The sequence below is a fragment of the Anoplopoma fimbria genome, chromosome 15 (genome assembly GCF_027596085.1).
Source record: "Anoplopoma fimbria isolate UVic2021 breed Golden Eagle Sablefish chromosome 15, Afim_UVic_2022, whole genome shotgun sequence".
Classification (NCBI taxonomy): domain Eukaryota; kingdom Metazoa; phylum Chordata; class Actinopteri; order Perciformes; family Anoplopomatidae; genus Anoplopoma; species Anoplopoma fimbria.
This window is the reverse complement of record NC_072463.1, coordinates 11,788,108-11,809,158: the sequence shown is the minus strand read 5'-3', so window position 1 is coordinate 11,809,158 and position 21,051 is coordinate 11,788,108. Positions and strand designations below refer to the sequence as shown.

Here is a 21,051-nt window from a genome sequence, read left to right as displayed (position 1 = left end):
CTGGTCCTACATATCTGTCTCAACTACTTTACAGCATCCCAAGTTGCTAATAAGCGTGTGAACAACGAGCAATGCAGTTTTGGCCCGAGTATAAGCTGGCTACACCGGGACCCTCAGAAATATGGCACCTTGCCCCCAGAGGATTATTGTTGTCATACCAATAGACGATGGGTTCAGAGATTTGAGAAGAAGACCTGCTTCCTGTAGATATGAAGGGCTAGTCTTAGCCAATGAAAACACAACGACTCTAATCAGTAGTCCTTCAGAACTTAAACTTCACTTCTTCTTCATATATCTTGTTACAATGTGTTACATTTCTGTGTAGTAGATCTTTATTGTACGCACACTTTTCTTGGTTGTATTTGACACTTGCTTTGTAGAGGTATGTTTCCATTGAATCTCCTTTGAATTCAATTCAAATGGGGAGAGAGAGAGATAGAGAGAGAGACAGAGAGAGATAGACAGAGAGAGAGAGATAGAGACAGTGAGAGAGAGGGACAGAGAGAGGGAGGGACAGAGAGAGATAGAGAGAGAGACACACAGAGAGAGACACAGGGAGAGAGACAGAGAGAGAGAGAGAGAGAGACAGACAGAGAGAGGGAGAGAGAGAGGGAGAGACAGAGAGAGAGAGGGAGAGGGAGAGAGAGACAGAGAGGGACAGAGAGAGAGACAGAGAGGAGAGAGAGAGAGAGAGAGAGAGAGACACATACACACACACAGAGAGAGACAGAGAGAGAGAGAGAGATAGAGACAGTGAGAGAGAGGGACAGAGAGAGAGAGAGAGAGAGAGACACAGAGAGAGACAGAGAGAGAGGGAGAGAGAGAGAGAGAGAGAGAGAGAGAGAGGGAGGGAGAGAGAGACAGAGAGGGACAGAGAGGGGAGAGAGAGAGGAGAGAGAGAGACAGAGAGAGAGAGAGAGGGACAGAGAGAGAGAGAGAGAGAGAGAGAGGAGAGACAGGACAGAGAGGAGAGGAGAGAGAGGACAGAGAGAGAGAGAGAGAGAGAGAGAGAGAGGGAGAGGGGGTTGGGCTCTGGATCAGCTCCATCCCACCTCGGAAACACTAACCAGGTGCTGCGGTTCTTCCTGCCCTGCTCTCCGCTCCTCCCCGCGGGCTTCTCCTCTGTGTGACGGAGAGAACCCCGCAGTGCGCGCTGAGGTCCGGACTCTGACATGGAGCCTCTCCCTCTGTAAAGTTACCTGCTCGCATGGCTCTCTGTCGGCCGGCCGGACAATAGACAGCCCGCTGCAGCTTCTCCTCCTCCTCCTCCTCCTCCTCCTCCTGCAGCCGGGGAGCCCTCTCCCTGCTCCGGATCCCCGCAGCAGCAGCAGCCTCTCCGCGGCTCCAGATGGCTGGACACGAGTGGGAGGACTGGTTCGAGCGGGAGGAATTCATCGGGCAGATCAGCGACATCCGAGTGCAGAACCTCCAAGGTAGGAAGCATCCCGCGGCTCTGGGGCTCGTTACTGCCGCTAAACCCCGCGGGTCGCCCGGCCACGCACGCACCGTCCTCCGGCAGAACGGTGCGCAGCTCCCCGCCGGCAGCTCTCGGGTCTGGGGGACTTAAGCTCTCGGGTCTGGGGGACTTACTTGGGACGGTGTTTAGGTGCTTTTCCACCACGCGGGCAGCCCAAACTTTGTGTCGTGGTTCTGGGCAGCGTCCCCGCCCAGGGTGGAACGGACGGCATTGTGTTTAAAGAGCAGAGCATGGAGCCTGAACGGGTCCCTGGTCCCTGAAGGGCTCTCTGTCCCAGTGCTGTTAAACAGGAGCCTAAAGTTACATGGGAAGCACCACTACAAGCTGACAAACTCTGAGGATGATTGATTGATTTTATTTGTGGATTATCAGAAAAAAATATTGTGACAGGTTTAATTGGAAATATTTTATTTCCAACATGGTCCCAAAATGTAAAAAAAAAAAAGAAAACAACCCAGCACAAGAGATTAAACATAAAAAAACTAAACAGAAGCCATCCTGAAATCTAAAAAATATGTCCCCAAGATTTAAGAAAAAACACAAAATAATTGACCAAAATAAAAACCAAGGAGGGATAAATCTATGAGCCTCTCTTAAAGAAAGACTTGTGCATCACAAGGATGTTGCATTCAATGTCTCCAGTGTAAACAAAAAAAAAAGGAATTGACAGAGAATGTCCCTGATGGTCAACATTTTTGTAATGGATCATTGAAGTCAATGTCTTTGCTGTTGTGGACAGAAGGAGCTGAACACATTCTGAGCTGCTGTCCATCACACAGCTCCTCTGAAGAGATGAGGGAATTCAGAGAGACTCATTCCGTGCGTTGCATATCAGGGTTTGTCTGCGTTCAGCTTTTAGAGGCAGGACTCGCTGATTCTTTATAGTCTTTCTTTGTATTTGACAAATTATGGAATTGGCTTTGTGAGCGTGTTGATGTGCGTGAATACAGTCAAACCAGCAGCTGAATGAAAGAGCCATGCTCATTACATTTCATACATTTGGCAAAGGTGGCATTAAAACTCCATCAGCAACTTAAAGGAACACTTCACCCCCAAAATGATCATTTGTATATCAGTTCCTCACCATGTGTTACCTTGAATTCTTGAATGAAAACGTTGTTTTTCAGTGAACGAAGAATTCAAAAATGTAAAAAAAAGTCTTGATGAATTAATGTAAATGGGGGCAGCATTTATCAACAGCAAAACTACATGAAAACATCTGTTCACAAACTTTAAATAATGAGATTTTAGTGAAGATGCATGTGTTTGGGAAGTAGTGACCAAAGGACCGGATAAATATGACTTGGATAATACTGAACGAGCTGTTTGAGTTTTAAACGGATGTTTTGACGTCCTCCATTTGCTTCATTTCATCAGGACTTTTCTCTGATTTTTGATTCTTTGTTTACTGTGGAGGCTTGAAAGAAAAAAACAAACGATGTTCAAGATCTAAATACTATAGTCCCTAAACTCCAAAAAACACTGGGTCCTATATTTGTCATAATGCAACAACTCTATATTTAGCTAGACCCTCCCTGCAATGATCTCTACTTATTCTGCTGACCCTGTTTGATTTAAATAATGCCTTCTGTGCGACTGTTTTGTCCATTTTTTCTTGTGGTGCGTTCTGCCTCAAATAGTAACTATGTGCAGAGAAGGGGTGGTGTTGTTGCTCTCACTCACAGGTGGAGGTCCTGTATGAGCTTGGTGATGGTCAGTGATGGGCTCCTGACTAACACCCCTCCCTGAGGCTTCTTTATGCTCACGTCTTTGTTCTCTCTGCCTCCCCGGTGGATCTATTCCTGTATGACTCCGGTTGAAAGAAGCCCAAGTTGCTGCCTGAAGTTGATTGAGTAAAACCAGAACCTGATGTTCACTGTGGATGTTGTTGATGGGATCAGTGAAACGCTTTCACGCATCAAATTATGTTCCACCGTATGCAGCCGCTGGAAATCTCTAGTATGATGTCACATTGTCTATAGCCAGTTATCCACACAAATAGGAGCCAAAAACAATCAAATGTAGCCAGAAAAGCAAGTTACATCACTGGAGCTGAGCGATGGGGTCATCTTTTTTATAAAAAAGCGCACATCAGTGATTCAAATATTCTAAACTGTGACAGCCCTTTTTAGAAAAAAGAACTTGTAAAGCTGTTATGGTAAATGGACTGTAGTTGTATATTGTTTTTTCTAGTCCTCCGACCACTCAAAGCGCTTTAACACTACACCTCATCATTCATCCATCATATCAAACCCATCATATAGACAGCAGTATGATTAAAAACCTTTTGGTACAAAGTGTTGCACGCTGGATCACAAACACACAGGCCAACATTTAAATAATAAATATATTAAAACATGTTTGAGATACATGACTTGCTCTGCTGTTTGAACTGGAGTACACTGTAAGGGCTGCAAGTTTGCCAAACAGCGGCTTTACAGAGATTAGAGGGGCATACTAACAATAATTGCTCTTTAAAGTGGAAGTAATTGATTTAATGAGTGTGGTGAATGAAGGCTTTGTAAAGCTCTAACCCAGTTCATCCAAAAAGCCTGTAAGAGGCAAGAACTATAAATCTCCCCATACATTCAGACCGTCACTTCATATTATATGTTGGCACAGAATACAAGGATGAAGTATTAAATACAAGGCCTGCTAGTCACTGATCTGGATACGATTAGCGTAGATGAGACTTATGTATCAACATTACAAAGGTAATATGGCAGCATCATCTTAGGTCATGTTCGTGTCCACCTGATTAACACAAGGCCAATAAAGATCCTTTGTTTCCTGTGGGAATGTGGATCCTTTATGTCAATTTGAGGAGAGCATATGGTTTGCATGTTCAATATTGTAAGTGTGTCATGCAGTGTGGGACTCAAACTGGTCTGGTCTTGAATGGGTCTTGCCCTGGCTTGGTCTCGGTTTTGACATGGTCCTAAACCCTAAAGGTCTTGGTCTTGTCCCAGTCCATACACTCTGGCCGTGGTCATGACTTAGTCTTAAGGTCTTGGTCTTGTCTCGGTCTTGATACATTCTGGTCTTGGTCATCACTTGGTCTAAAAGTCTTGGTCTTGTCTCGGTCCCGGTACTCTCTGGTCTTGGTCACAAGTTGGTTTCAGTTTAGGTGGTCCTCTAGAACTTTGCTTTTTAGGAAGATGTAGGTGATGAAGGTTTTTTTCACCCTAATGGGTTTAAAACGTGATAGAAGATGGATAAAGTGGGCCAACAGTGAAATATGTATCTTATAACACCTGGTGAGCAACCGTTGCCGTGGGAGCAGAACAACTGTGCAATGCAATCTTGGCTCAGAAGTCAGAGAAGATAAAAAATGTATTGGAATATGTTTCAAATAACACATGATGTCTGATGATTTGTTTTGACTGTTGTGGTGATAATCAAACGTAACTGGTTCTTGAAATTATGCATTTTACTTTGACCTTTTGTTATTTGGGAATTACAGGTCAAACAAAAATACTTTTACCAGGAGTCACTGTTCTTGTCCTGTGTGAAACCACGTCAACAATGACTTGTCTTACTCTTTACTCCTTCTAATTTAACTTTTCTATTTTCGTAACAAACATACTTATTTTAACCTAAACCACGATCCTTTCCTAAACCTAACCAAGTACTTAATTAAACCTTAAAACTAAGTAAACCTACGTTGGAAGTTTATTTTGAAAGGAGACTGTATGCTTGTAATCAGCAGAGAGTGAGCCGCCGTCCCTGACTCTAGATGGGGACCTAGAGCATCATAGTTTGAAGCTGAATGTGTTGTCCTAGATTTTAAAGTCAGAATGAGTCCAAATGAATAATTCTGGTTCATTACAACATGGCTCTTATTTTGGAGTGTTTCCATCATTCCTAGTGTTAGTAATAACACTACGCCGACCGGACTGCTTATGGTTGTTGGTCTTTAAATAGACCCTATAAGTCACAATAAACCAAAATGACCCTGGTGCTTCTTCGTCAAGTGTAGGTCTGCCTTCATGCATTGTACGCTTCCTATTGGTTCTTCCATGTGACCCCGGCCATGTGACCAGTTTCAGGCGACTATTAACATGGTCATATGAGCTGTTCAGTTTGGGCATTGGGTGTCACTTTGCAGCCAGCAGACATCACATCTTACCCAGGATACATTGGATTGGACGGAGGCAGTATGAGCTGTAGGGATACAACATTAATAATATTTATCGATTTAAATATTACCTCTGTCCTGGGGCATTTATTTGTGAGAAACATGCACTATTAGTCTATTTTGTTGCCTTTTATCCACTCTGGCACCGTATTAACTTTTGTATTCCCAGAAGATAATGGGCAGGACTCGTGGTACCCTCTAGTCCTCCGGCCCTAAGTTGAGGATCTCTGAGCTAGTGTGTGTCGAGCCTATAAGAGTGTGACGAACTCACTGCAGCAGCAGTTACACAACCTGTGGTGTCTGTCCCTGCTGGAGTAGGAGCTCTAATGAGTAGGTTGCAGATTCTCACTGCCTGTTAGCTTCGTGGGCTCCAGCTTTGTCCACATTTTTGTACAACACTGAGGGACGAGCCCGAGCCGTCTGATGAGTGGCTGTGATCCTCTGTGTGAAAGCTGGAGGAGCAGCTAGCTTTAAAACAATGGCCTGGAGGCTGTTGCATAACACATGATGAGAGGGGAGAGCTGGTCCCTCTGCATTACAGAGCCCGAGTCCCTGAACATCATCATACTTCCCACACAGCGCTCTCTCACACACACACACACACACACACACACACACACACACACACACACACACACACACACACACACACACACACACACACACACACACACACACACACACACACACACACACACTCACATGCCCACTTACACACACAACCACACACTGCCTCCCACCTCAGTGGAACCAGGGTTTTCTCTCTGAGTTCCAGTGAAATGAGAAATACACTTTATCAGTTATTATCCTGTGTCTCTGTGTTGATTGTTCATTTATTTTTTTGTCAAATAGATGTCAAAAAATCTCCATCGGAGTATTTATACCTGTCTTTTCTCTCTTCTGTAAAACGGTTTCAAATGTTAAGTGAGTCATGCTTCACTCGGGGGCTTTAACAAAAAGAAAATCATCCAATCAAATGAGAGAGCCACTAGCTAGCCGCACGGCTCATATAAAACTAATTAAAAATGCTTTTGATCGTGGTAGTTAATGGAGCAGTAACCGTGCACTGCTCAAACATTCAGCTTCACTGTGAAACGTGTCACAGTGAAGAAGGTTAAGGCTCTCTGACTTCCATTTCACCGGGTGTTTCAACATTACTGTTGTGGTACTGTGTTCTGCCAATAAAGCAGTTCCATCATGGTGTAGAACTGGATTCTGATTGGCTGGAGAATGATTTTTTGCAGATGACTGGTGATGTCATCAGGGTTGTTTTAGGCATTTCACTTGGTGGTTGTGGAGTTTGAACGATGTAAGTGTATATCCAACAACTCGTGTGCCACTTTGAATTCAACCTTTATTTGAAATATGAAAAATGTCAGGAAGGAAATGAATCAATAATCCCCATAAAGGATCATAAGGAGGTGATACTGACTAAAGTAAAGACTAACCCAAAGCCTCCAGTGAACATAGCGTTCAATCTAAAGCCATATCAGGCCCTCCTGGTCACCATCTCGCTGTCTGCTGTAGATTAAACAGAGATACATTTGGACTGTTTTCTGACGGTTTCCTGACTTTTAGACTTTTGTTTAAACATCAGGAAAATTAGTTAGGAACCTCCCTGGCCCCTCCTCCTTTTCACCATGTGAGCGTTAAAGTCCCGAGCAGAACCAACACGTTCCCATCCCAACTCGTCACATGCCGACGCTTGGTCAGATCCCTTGGTGTCACTTTGGCCCACCGGTTAGCCCGGCGGGTGAAACTATGACGCTTAACTAAGGTCTAAACACCGTAAACATAAGATAAAATAAGATAAGATAATCCTTTATTAGTCCCGCAGCGGGGAAATTTGCAGGTTTACAGCAGCATAGAGTAAAGTGCACACAAGATAAAAATAAAAAATGAAAATAAAAAAAAACAAGTATTATAAATAAGCAATAAAAAACAGTAGAAAACAACAATAACTGAAATATTATATTTACAGACAGAAAAAACTATTTTAACTATTATTGCACAGTGTAATGTATTGCACAGGTTTTTATTGTCATGTTTTTATTGTCATGTGTCATGTGGTCTGCTGGGAGCAGAGTTGATTGTGCAGCCTGACAGCAGCAGGAAGGAAGGACCTGCAGTACCTCTCCTTCACCACCGGGGGTGAAGCAGCCGGTGGTGAAGGAGCTGCACAGAGCTGCCAGGGTGTCCTGCATGGGGTGAGAGGTGTTGTTCATCAGGGATGACAGCTTGGCCATCATCCTCCTGTCTCCCACCACCTCCACCGTATCCAGTGGACACCCCAGCACACTGCTGGCCTTCCTGACAAGCTTGTTGAGTCTCTTCTTGTCGGCTGCTGAGATGCTGCTGCTCCAGCAGACCACTGCATGTGGTTACTGCTGTGAATTCAAACATATAGAAGTAGAACGCTCCCTCTCTTCAAACAACATTTTAGTTTAGAGATTCAGATTTGATTTACCAACGCACCAAATGTCTGGTTGTTAGCGCTCCTCCTGCTCCTGCTCCTGCGGTGCCACAGGGCCGCTACGGTTCCTGACGAGGTTAAAAAAGAACAACTGTACTACCAAGATGTTGGGAAAAATTCTTTAGGTGCCTTTCGCTCCCTGGGCCACTGTGCTTCATTCAGCTATGGGGATCCATTTAAAACAGGGATTAGGCTCCAGTATTCTCTGAGGTTTAAAACATATTCTATTATATAATGAAGCCTCAGGGACCTGAGTTAATATCAGAAATATTAGCGGGGACATCAATTAGCTGGGTGGATGTTAACAGAATTGGTTGAATGTCGTAAGAGCTTTTTATCATTGGAAAAAAAAACCCTCCCCTTTTATTGTTGATACAAAATTGCATAGAGACACTTTTAAAGTATGAAGAAATATGGAGATAAACTTACCATGACAAACTTGAGTGATGGATTATTTTGATACTGAAGAAAACCCTAAAACCTGATGATTCTTGAGCAAATAGGGAGTTTATTTTTAAAGATTTCTAAACGGATTTATGGATCGTCTTATTTGCCAAGGACGTCGGAGATACTGAATCCAAAAATATGGGCTGTGTGTTCAGATCTGACTGAACTATGACTCTAGGAAGACGCTTTGACAATATTTTTAATGTGATGGGAGATTTATTAAATGTACACTGTGTGTGTGTGTGTGTGTGTGTGTGTGTGTGTGTGTGTGTGTGTGTGTGTGTGTGTGTGTGTGTGTGTGTGTGTGTGTGTGTGTGTGTGTGTGTGTGTGTGTGTGTGTGTGTGTGTGTGTGTGTGTGTGTGTGTGTGTGTGTGTGTGTGGTGTCATGGAGACTGTGTGAAGGTGTGTCCAGCCTCCATCTGTCACTGTGTACATGCCCAGTCCTGCACAGTAGAGCGTCATGTCTTCATCTGTTCTCAGAGAGAAACTCTTGTGAAGGATTCCTCATAGAGTTCAGACAAAGCCCAACAAAGGCTTCTTCTCCCACTGAGCTGTGTTGACGCTCCAGTGTGCAGACGGCGGTGAAAGCACAGCCTCTGCTGCTCACGCTGGGCTGAATGTGGCGTTCCTGAACTGGTGCCCAGTCCCCCCTACATGCCCAGGGGGCCGGGTGGAGGGTGGTGGGCCTCGGCCTTTCACGGACTCTGCTACGAGGGTCCTGGAGGTTATAGGGGGTCCGCTCATAACAAAAGGTCCCTTCTCTTCAGCTCATCCACTCACCGTTCCTCCATGTCCTCCTCCGGACGTTTTCATAAACACTTTTCAGGAGTCCACTGTATTCGCTGCAAATAAGCTTTTCTCTGCACAAACCCTCAGGCCTATATTTACTGAATAAAGGCAGGATTTGTGATGAGGCAGCACATGTCACACACACACACACACACACACACACACACACACACACACACACACACACACACACACACACACACACACACACACACACACACACCGTGGCAGAAGACTGCAGTGTGCTACAAAGGAAAGAGCTTTCCTCTTGCACCTAGAATGCTTTCAAACACGGCTCTGTGAGGAGAGGCTGGTACATGCTGCAACTGTAGTCCATCACCAGACATCCTGATGATTAATGAAGCTGCCAATCCTCCAGCTTGTGTTAGGCTCAACTAACGCTAATAGACAGTAGTACTAGCCACCAGTTAAAGAACGAATGTGTTCCGGTGTTATTAAAGGAGAAGTTGTGACAAAGCTGGACAAACCTACACTACATTCTTTACACGGAACAATTCAAAGGATTCTATGCAAAGTACTGCAGCAGAGACTTTTTTGTTTAGTTGTATTTGCTTAGACAAATAGCTGTGGTTCTTCTCTGCATCTGCACGTTAGCATTGTCAAGTTAGCAATTAGCTCAAAGAGCCGCTGTCTTAGTTCAGCCTCACTGAGCTGCTAGCTCGCCGTCTTTTTCTCTGTTTGATGAACGATTAATAGCACATCCTGTCGACCGGTTCTCACTCCAGACTTCTCAAAAACGACGCTTGGTCAAAAAAAGCCCATTAGTGTCTGTAGGAGACGACTCTGACTTCAAACTAACTCCAATGTAAACCATACATGTCGGGATTAGATGCTCAGTGCATTGTTGTAGTATGAAGAGCGTCAAACTGTGAGGGGAGGTTGGACAGGCCATACAAACACAGGACTTTCACCCAGGACACAGCTGTTTGTGTCCCACCTGAAACCAATCAAACATTGACTTATTTCACTGTAATTGTATTATTCCGAGCGTGACTCCGGACTTCTACGCCAGTTGTGCAACATAACAAACACGCTTTCATTAACCCAGACCAGGTTATTATCGTAAAACCTAACCAAGTAAGTAAATGACCCTACGTTGGAGGTTTGTTATGAACAGAGACTACATGCATGCGACCAGCAGAAAACTGTACTTTTACCGGGAACACGAAGAGTTTATTTTGAAAAGGCACTACGCATGTAGCAAGAAGAAGCTGAGACTCCGTCCCTGACACGACCAAAACTGACTCAGAGGGGAAGCAATAGTGTCAGATTTTGAAGAGTAGGAACACTGACCAGGAAATGTTATACGACAAGTTGCGAGCGAGTCTGTGTTGCTGTAAGGAAATCCAAACCTCACTCGTATTCAAGCTCCTTCTGTCCTTTTTATCAACTGGTCCTCATAGCTGTCATCCACCGGCGATGCAAGCTTAGTGAATGTGCTCCAGCCCACTCTTTTGCAATAAAGGGTTTAATTAATGGAAACATGTTTTGTAATACATTATTCAGATTGTATAACATCCATCCTCTGAGCTGAAACTGAGGAGCGAGGTGTACAGAGTGTCTCAGTGTAGGTGTGTTGAAGTGTGGGCTGACAGGCCACATGGTGAACAGGCAGACGATGAGTAAGCACCTGGTTTCTGTGGAGGAGGCGATGAAAGATCAGTGCCGGCGCTGGAGGGGATAACGCTGAGGAGATATGCTGAAGGTATCCTCATCACAAAGTCTCTCTTCACTTCTCACAACAGACCGTCCCTTCATGGCGTGCCTCGTTCCCGCAGCGATCGGACGGTTGAATGGTTATTGTGCTCACTGACACAACCCTGAGCAGAATCTTTCACGAAGTAGTTGAGCGGAAAATGGAGACGGAGGCCAAATCCATCTAATACGGGCACGCTGCCTTTTAAAAGAACGGAAGTCATTGAGCAGATCTGTTTACATAACTCTCACACAAAAAATACGAGAGCTCTTACCGGCTTTTACCTTACACAGTGTCTGTATTTGATTCATGTCGGGAGTGAGTAATTGAATTCAGAGGGCAGCAAAGTCAGAGACCGACCGTATCTCAAACACACTCCTAAATGATCTTTCAACATCACTGAACAGAGCTGACTACAACAGCTGGACTGACAGGAACATTCACAGCGTTAATCCTGCTGTTGGCTAATGTAAGTAGTTCGCAAACACACAAGAGGTGACTAAGTGCCAGGCAGCAAACATACAGTCAACCATGAGGATATTAATGGGGAACACTGGAGGGGTATAAAGGCTGTTTACATTATGCAGTTCTCATTGATAAATGTCTAGCTTTAAGAATTTCACAAGTAATGCATATATGATTGGGGATGTCCCGATCAAATTTCTTTGGATTTAATCAATCTGAGTTCTTTAACTTGGTCGGTATCTGCCAATACCAGGATGATGCCATACTCTAATGTAAAGGTGTAAGATGGGGTCAGAATTTCGGTTTAATGTTAAAACATTTTTTGAATAACGTTATGAACAGAATGCGAAGAGTTAAGAGTGTTAAAGTCGGGCGGCAACCCCCGGTTCTGAAAAGTGATGTATCTTTAACCTGCATTCTCTCTAGTGTCCATCAGGGGGCGACTCCTCTGGTTGTATAGAAGTCTATGAGAAAATGACTCTACTTCTCTCTTGATTTATTCCCTCAGTAAACATTGTAAACATGAGTTTATGGTCTCAATCTCTAGTTTCAAGTCTTCTTCAAAACAGCATGATGTTCATTTAGTAAATGATGCTCCATTTAGAGTCAAACAGACCATAAAGCAGGGTATGCTTTAGGGCGGGGCTACATTGTAATTGATAGGTCTATACCAGAGCCGTATACGGCGTCTCTATGAATCTCCTCCGCAGTCCAAATATGGTCCCTTGCTGTTCACTGGTTGCAAAGAAACATAATGGCAAAGGCCGACATCCAAGATGGTGACAGCCAAAATGCTTTGAATGTAAGTTGTATTGTTTTTGTTTTAGTTTTGTAATGGTTGTATTTCATTTTTAACACTGGCCTGACACCCAATCCTCCCCATGGTCAGAACCGGGCCTGGAGGGCAGCAAAGAAATGGCCGGCATTTAAACAGCTTTATTTTAGCTGATTCTGATTCAATAAAATAACCTTAGGCGGGCCATGTTACCGACCCCTAGGACTGCCTCGACTCGGGTCATCTCTAATCCTAGTGTGACTGGTATATACTGTAAAAAAGTTTTGAAATAGTTTACTGCTAGCCCCAATTATAATACGTTGATTACTCAGTCAAATCATCTGCAACTATTTTAATAATTAATTGTTCAGTCTTTTTCAGGTCAAAATATTAAACATTTTGTCACATATGAAAATAAAGTAAATAGCTTAAGGTTTGAAATGTTAGGCCACACGAGCAGAGTTAAGCCAGAATGTAACCGTGTCCTTCCAGAAGTTATGAATGTTTACGTTTTATAGAATTGATTTGAGTTTTGTAGTATTCATACTGTTACCAACCATTAGGATTGAATTTAGTAATTCCTTTAATAAGAGAAACAGTCTGAATGTTTTATTGTTAACAGTGAGTTCTGACATGAATTCCTCCTGCAGGTAGCAGCTTTATCTCACTCCCACTGTTTTTACCTTTGGAAGTGCTCAGAAAGGAGCCTGAAAAGTGCTCCTTTCATAAAGCCGGCATTTCCCCTCTAAAAATACCTCGTCCCTTTTAAAGGTCTCGGTTATGGTGTGAGATAACCGTTGGTGATGTAAGACTTGGTTAGCTCACTCTCTGTCTCCAGTCTGTGATTGGGCTGGAAGGCTGCTTTTTATGAGATGCAGGTGGTTCCACTGCTGGGCTAGAACAAATATCCAAGGGGGCACGAGGCTTACAGCAGGGGGGGCGCGGTGGGCGTAGCTTTCGTTTCAACAATGGGGGGTGCACATACAGTGAGGTGGATGTCCTTTTTGAGCATCAAACACTTCATTTCCTTCTTTCTGGTTCATTTTTATGCACCAATGTATGGTTGAAATGTCTTATGTACAAAATGAAGGCTCTCAGACACTTTTGCTTTGAAACATTTATATATATATATATATATTATTTATATTAAATCTCCTGTTCATCAACTTTTCTCATTTAATGTTAGTTCTGCTGAGTCATGGTTTACTCTTCCCTCCTCTCTGTGTGTTTTGTAGTATCTGCCACCGATTCAATGCTATAGGAATTCATTTAATTGATGTAGTGATTCATTTATGTATCTCACATATCTTTGTTCTCTGAGATTTCTAGAATACTTTAGTAACATTATGAGATAAAAGGTGTAATTTAATAAGAATAAAGTCAAATGTTTTACAAAAAAGTCGTACTAATACCATGATAATAACGTAATTAAATTAGGAAAGAGTCAAATAATTCAGAAAAAAAGGCTAAGTATTATGATGAAAATGTCATAATTTGAGCACAATAATGTCATCATATTTCTAGAGATAGTTGCAGTATTATAAGAATACAGTTGTAATGTGACGAGAATAAAGTCAGAATATATCATGAAAAAGTGGTAATATTTAGAAGGTTAGTTTATAAAATTGTAATTTAGTAAGAATAAAATCATAATGATTGTAAAAAGATATTTCACGATAAAACATTTTATTACCATGATAAAATAGGGTCATAATATTTCTAGAAATAAGTTGCAATATTATGAGAATAAATTCAAAGTTAGTCGTAGGAGCGCCTGTGGCTCAGTGGTAGAGCGGGTCGTCCTTCAATAAGATGTTATTGCTCTGCTGATGTGGTAGAACCCTCTTTAGACCGTCTGACAGACACAGAACCCTGTGAGGGATCTCCCTGAAGGAGACAGTTTAGAGAAGAGACTGTACGCTGCTCTTCATCAGAGGAGGAGAACCAAACTAACAGAAAACACTGGAGCTCTCTCCTGCTAAACACACTGTGCTGATTCTGCTTCATCTGACAGTCACTCCATGATGATGATGATGATGATGATGATGATGATGATTTGTTTATAACCAGTCAAGCAGCACTGTCAAATTAGATTGATCAAAAGAGGCCATTCAGAAGGTAAGCCTTCCTGAAAACATCCCGGCCTAGCCATGATGTTCTTATATGTATTTTAACGCGTTTGCAAATGAGTAGTTAGGCAGAGCTGCCCTCAAAGGGTTAACAGCAGTGTTGACGGAGAGCCATGTGCCTCACCAGGCAGTGTTTCTAAGTGACGGTGCTCTCAGGTTGACCTGCGGCCCCCAAGGGCCTTCACTCCACAGAAAAACAGCCACCCACCAGGGATTGCTTTTCATTTTTCCACCGGATCAACCTGAGCTGCTGATAGCATGAGCCTGTCAGTTTAATCGTAGCCGTGGTTTCGTGTAATCTGCTGGAATGTGGACGACGTCTGATGCTGGATGACGGCCCATCAGGTATTGTGTGGAGCTCTCAGTACAGTTAAACAATTCAGATAGGAGCTTTTACTGAAAGGCAGTCCCTCTGATTTGATCTGAGGGATCAGAAGTCCATTATCACTCTGTGTCTGCAGTCAAGGAGCTCTGGAGATCTCTGTATTCTGCCCTCCCTTTGAACACACGCCATCACATCCATCATCCATCACAGTTTACTTAACTCCGCCCTGAATCATAAGCTGTACAAACACATGACATCGTCCCAGCTACAGGAAATCCATATTTTGGTAATGAGGGAGGAGCTGACCTTCACCTTAACTGACTGCTGGCTCAGACTCCCCTCCAACAAATGAACTGCTATGATTCATTTGTGCACATTTCTCCATGTTTAAAAATAGTAGAATGGTTTGTGGACACATTTCTGGAAACGGCACCATTGTTCGGGCTATGTTTGGAAAGGGTATTGGCTGCTCTGTTCCAACTATGTTAGGCTGAACAAATGTGCATGCAGGCTGGGTAAGGAAAAGTCTGCTAGCAGCTAGGCTAATTCATGCAGTGTAAAATGTCATATGCTTCGTGCTGCATTCATGTGGTATACGAGTAATTGAAAAAATTTGTTCCCAACCGGGAAAATGAACGTGAATGTCCCCTAAAGTCTGAACTACAACTTGGAAACAGCTTTGTAAAAACCATCGTGGTAACTGTTACTTTTTCTTTTCTGGAGCGTGAAGCCAATGCTTCATGTCTTAAAGCTGCATTCTCTCTAATGTCCACCAGGGGGCGACTCCTCTGGTTGTATAGAAGTCTATGAGAAAATGACTCTACTTCTCTCTTGATTTATTCCCTCAGTAAACATTGTAAACATGAGTTTATGGTCTCAATCTCTAGTTTCAAGTCTTCTTCAATACAGCATGATGTTCATTTAGTAAATGATGCTCCATTTAGAGTCAAACAGACCATAAAGCAGGGTATGATTTAGGGCGGGTCTACAAACTGATTGACAGGTCTCTACCAGAGCCGTATACGGTGTCTCTACGTCACTCCTCCGCATTCCAAATATGATATGTTCACTGGTTGCAAAAGCCAAGATGGCGACGACCCAAAGGCCGAACTCCAGGCTTCAAAACGTCCACAAACCAATGAGAGACGTCAAGAGTACTATGTCCACTTCTTGCATACGGTCTATGATTAAATCAGAAATCATGTCTTTTTTGGGTCATACCCTTAACTTTTATTAATACATCCGTACTTCTCATGACACCAACCTTGGAATCTGAAGTCCACATTTTGAGCTGCTAACTACCCGACATGTTAACATGTCTTCCATGTAACAATGGAGAAGTCCTTAAATCTCTTCTAAAGCGTCACACTGTATATTCTGATGGGCTTTCAGTGCACCCACACTAATAGAATGCAATAAAGCATTACATTACTCTGTCACCGAACCCACTCTGAGAGATTGCTCTGATGTAACCGAAGCTTTTATATAACATTGAACTCTGCTTATTTGTGCAAACACATTCATTGTTTAGTCTAACTCTTGTATCTGCTGATCCTCCAAACAAGGATCTCCATGGAAACCGGTTGTCAACTCAGCTATTTATTTCCGCCATCAACCACGCAAGAAATAACTACTATATCTGCTTTATACTTGTTGGGGCAGTCCCAGATATCCCGGGAAACTAAACGCCGTCTTGTCTGGGTTCATAACATCACCCGGTGGCGCCGTATTCACTGATTACTACAGCTGTATGAACCGAAAATAAACAATTTTACTGTGATTTAATTGCAATAAATGTACAAAAAGGGACGCTGAAATAAGAACATAATGATGGTGGTTTGTAAAAAGTCAGAATTCATGTTTTGTTAGTTCTCTCTGCAAGACGACAAGGAAATCACTTTTAAAATGCTTGTTTTCTGAACGGAGCTCGGATCGGTTGGTGCTGGACTTTGTTTACATGACAGAATGACAGGAGGAGAATCTCAACGATGATTGGCTTTCGCAACACAGCGTCACGCATTCTTTTTCCCGAATGAGCCGAATTTCGCCTCATTCGCAGAACTGATAGGCTATAGTCCGGCTCTGTCAGACTTCCAGAAAGTTCTTACAGGACATTTCTATGGAATACCAGAATTCAATTCTTAAATTAAATTAAATTCTGAATTAAAGAAAGACGAGATGTCGGCGTGTTGTTAAAGGCAGCGTACCAGTAGGTGATGAAAGGAGTTTTTGAGACACTGAAACACTACAGAGTGTTGTGTAACTCATAGAAAGAGGATTCTAAAACTCTGAGAGTTATCACAGTGACAAACGTTTGACTCTCCGTTGTGACGATCATGAGCTAAACAGTAGAAATACTGTGTTCACCATGTCATCTGGCAGGAATGTCAACTTGTATGTAGTGTATTTGCAGGGGCAGTGTATAGCTTTACCTCGCAGTGCTGCCGTTGCATCGTGTTGCTTTGTGTAACGTAGCACAGTGTTGCGTTGCATTGCTTTGGCTGTGCTGCATTGCATGGTGTTTATTTTAAATTGTGTTGCTTTACGTTGCAGTGCCTTACATTGTATTTGGTTACCTAGCGGTATGTAGCATGGAATTGCATTTGCATGGCTTTGAGTATGCTACATTGTGTTGCCTTACATTGTGTTGCTCTATGTTGTGTTGCTCTAAGTTATCTTGCTCTATGGTTATTGCTCTTTGTTATCCTGCTTAACGTGCGTTGCTTTTATTGTGTTGCTTTATGCTGCGTTTCTTAGATTTTTTTTAATGTGTTTTTAAACTTCTTCTTTGGTTTAGTTTGCTCCTCTCGTCCCATGACTAATTAACCCTTTCTAACGAATGAGCTGGATAAGTATCCTCAGCTGCACAGATGGTGATTGGCCCTCCTTGTATCTGTCACTTCTCCTTCCATCCAATAGACATTAAGCACTACCATGGCTTCTGAATAGCTTATACAACATCAACAACCACACACAACAAATGGACCTGGGTGAACTCCTCCTTTGTCTGATGTTGAGTTTGGTTAAGAGACACTTGTGTGAGACACTTTATTGATCACTCTATGAGGCCTAGAAGTGAAGAGTAAAACTGTAGTTTTATTGGATGTTCCTGAACTTTGTTGCGTGAGAGAGACAGGAAACAGAGTGGCTTTTCTGTAAATGATTGATTAACCTCACTGCTCTGTTGTTCTGTAAATGCTTTTTGAGTCGGGTTATGTAATAATGCTTTGTAGGACACCGTGTTAAAGTGCTTTCCATGAGGATTTGGACTCTAGATGAGACAGACTGTCAGTACATTAAATGCTTGTATTGGAGGTTTCGTAAACAGTTGTATAGTTTAGAAGCTTCCACTTCTAATATTCAAGAATGACCAATCGTAACTATATATAATGCATAAATATTATAAATGAAACTTTTCAAGTAGATATGACTGAGATTTTTTAAAATTCAAATGGTTTTGTTTTTATTCGTTTTTAAATGTAAAATTCAATTAAAATTAAAAGGAGTCTGTTTTAGTAAAACACAATATTCCTCAATGGAGTCTCACACTGAATTATTTATACAATTGATATAAATACATTCAGATGAATGTGTCATAATGGTAACTGACAACTGCACACATGCGTTTCCTCCCATCCTTACACAGATGGATAATAAGAACACAGGTGAGAGGGCGCTTTGGAGAAACAGCCTGTGTGTGAACTCTGCAGTGATGTAACACCTCTGATGATGCAGCGCTGCAGTCTCAAGGGATGCCCGTCACAGCAGCTGGATGAATATTTCAATAAAAGAGCCCTCCTGTATTTTTCATGTTCTTAACTGTTACATTGGGCTGCCCAGACACAGACTTACTCCCAGTCTGATTCTGACGTGCGGTGGCACAAAGGAGCTCCGACACAACAGCCAGGACACATCTATGACTCGGCGTCTTTGATCTGCTGCTGTCTGTGTTCAGAGTGAGCTGGGGGTGTGTGGGTGGTTCCAGAACATCTGCAGGCGTTCCTTTTTTTTTTTCTTTCTGTTTCATCAGAGTGGAAGAAGTCGTCTCCGTGGCTCTAATTGGCACCCGGGTAGACGGAGCCCAGAGCTAGGTCAGTGTCAGCTAAACTTTGCCGTACAGAATTTCATTCAGTGGACTGAAAGCAGAAGTACAGAACCGAACTACTGTTATGGATCTCTGAATACATTTTTCAACATAACGCACTCATATGTGTGGATACACATGCACAGGAACTGTTCGACTTGCAACCATTATTTACTTATATTGTACTTTACTTTGCTATTATTGTATAATGAGAGAGGAAGACAAAAATGGAACTTGAAGGATTTTCACTTTTTTAACGGCAACAAAATCTGCAATAATCAAATCAAATAAATAACAGCAAAAGCCAATAAGAACAACATAGAAGCAAATGGCAAAAATAAATATCCTGAAGCCTATGTCAACTTATGGAACAACTAGCGCTATCCGTCTGAGAATAACTCATAATAATCAGGAATAATGTACATTGAGCCGTCCATTATTCCTAAAGGCACCCAGACAGCAGGACACTGGAGCAAAGCGTACTAAAAAAAGAAATAAACTGATGCATTCAAATACTGATTTGGACTATGATTACCATGGCAACTGCCGAACCGATTTATGTCAGCCTTAGTCGACTAACTATAACTATATAACTATATAATACTTCCATAAAAAGAATGCGCGGCCTGTAATCCTCAAGGTTCCTGCAAATGGTTAAACGCACTGCGCTGCCAAACAGATAGTGTCTCTGTGCTATTAGCACCTATTTAAATACATTGGAGACATTTGGAGACATAATTGTGTCCGTTCCATGCAAATGAACCTCATTGCAGATTCAGTTTAATTAACCAAGATTAGCGCCGATAATCACAAGTGTAATTATTAGCGTCTTCAGAGAGTTGGTGGTAACTGGAGTGCATTCATAAGAGGCGTCCACTCAAACTCATTATTTTGGGATGCAGTGACAGTTTTGTCATGAAACTTAAATGAATAAAGCTCACCAACATGTCATATTTGAAACTACATGAGAAAAAAAAAAGTAAAAACTAAGGTTATCATATTCCGTCTCCAGCGCATTTAAACTTAGCCAGATGGATAATTGCAATCACATGCATAAAAGGGCCAATTGCACAAAGAGACGGGGCAGATAGCGGTTGCATTTGACGCTAATACGCTGACACGCGGCCACAATCCATTCTTTAAGAATTCACCTGTCACAGTGAATTAGCACCTCTGCTTCCTTTCCTGGAGCCTAGCATTGTATACATAAAGGAGGAAGGGATCTTTGCTGTACTCTGGGTAACATAACAAGCTAGCAAATGTTTGAGTCTACGCTGTTTGCCACTACGCTGGTTACGATGCTTTGAGGTCACCATCTCTACAGGGGTAGTCCTTCCTCTAGTACTGCTGTCTAAAGGTAGTAGAGCCTAGTCTCATACAACAGAACTAGGGTTGTCAATAAGGATTGAAGGGAATGTACCTACTCCAGGATTATGTCCGATTTGATGTATGCGTTGAATCAAAGTCGGCGTGGGGTGGAGGTCAAGGTGGATGGATGCGTCAACTAATTTTCCCCCAGGAGACAGGTGTTCGTCTTTACGGTTCAGAAACATGGAGCTTCAACTCCTCCGTGGTTTTCAGAAACGCACAATGCCAACATTTTATTCTGGCGTCTCAACTGAAAAGTTTGTCTGTTGTCTCTCTGCAGCTGGTGTGTGTATCCAGCCGTAGTCTGTTTTCGAGTGAAAAGGCCCATCACACTGTAACACCACTGTAACACCACTGTATGACCGCCAGTGAACTGTGTTTCTGTAGCTCAACACAGACAGACAGGCTGGCGGCTCAGATCAACATGAATCTGATCAACTTCACAGTTGTGAATCCGGAGCTTCAGTATCTGGTGGACTAAATTGTGCTACAGCTGTTCACAGACAATATTGCATACATTCAATTAACATTTCTTCTGCTGCACAGCTCATTCTCAGGTCGTCGCTACAGCTACTGAGCATTTTTCAGGCTCCTAATGAAAATAATCCTCTTTGGGTTTTCAGCCAACAAAAGCTTGTTAGACATCGGCAATTGTTTTTGGACACCAGAGCAGAGACAGAACACCGGAGTATTTATACAAAAAGGAGTTTATTAACAAAGTCACAAAATGAGACGAAGCGGGCAGTGGAGGCAGGAGGCTGGCTGGCTCGCAACAAACGCCACCGATCTTGAGGAGCGAGCACATGGAGGCTCACTGGCACCAAGAAAACAAAAAACAGGTAGAGAGAGACTCACCAAAAACA

General features: G+C 42.7%; 1 protein-coding gene across 1 annotated transcript in view; it reads left to right on the top strand.

Moving 5' to 3' along the window:
- Window positions 1-1,081: 1,081 nt before the first annotated feature.
- Window positions 1,082-21,051, top strand: part of clmna (calmin a) — a 43,160-nt gene continuing 23,190 nt past the window's right edge. The window contains exon 1 of the mRNA XM_054614600.1: window positions 1,082-1,433. Within this exon, the coding sequence (XP_054470575.1) occupies window positions 1,349-1,433 (85 nt within the window). The 5' untranslated portion in view covers window positions 1,082-1,348. The remainder of the gene's footprint in view (window positions 1,434-21,051) is intronic.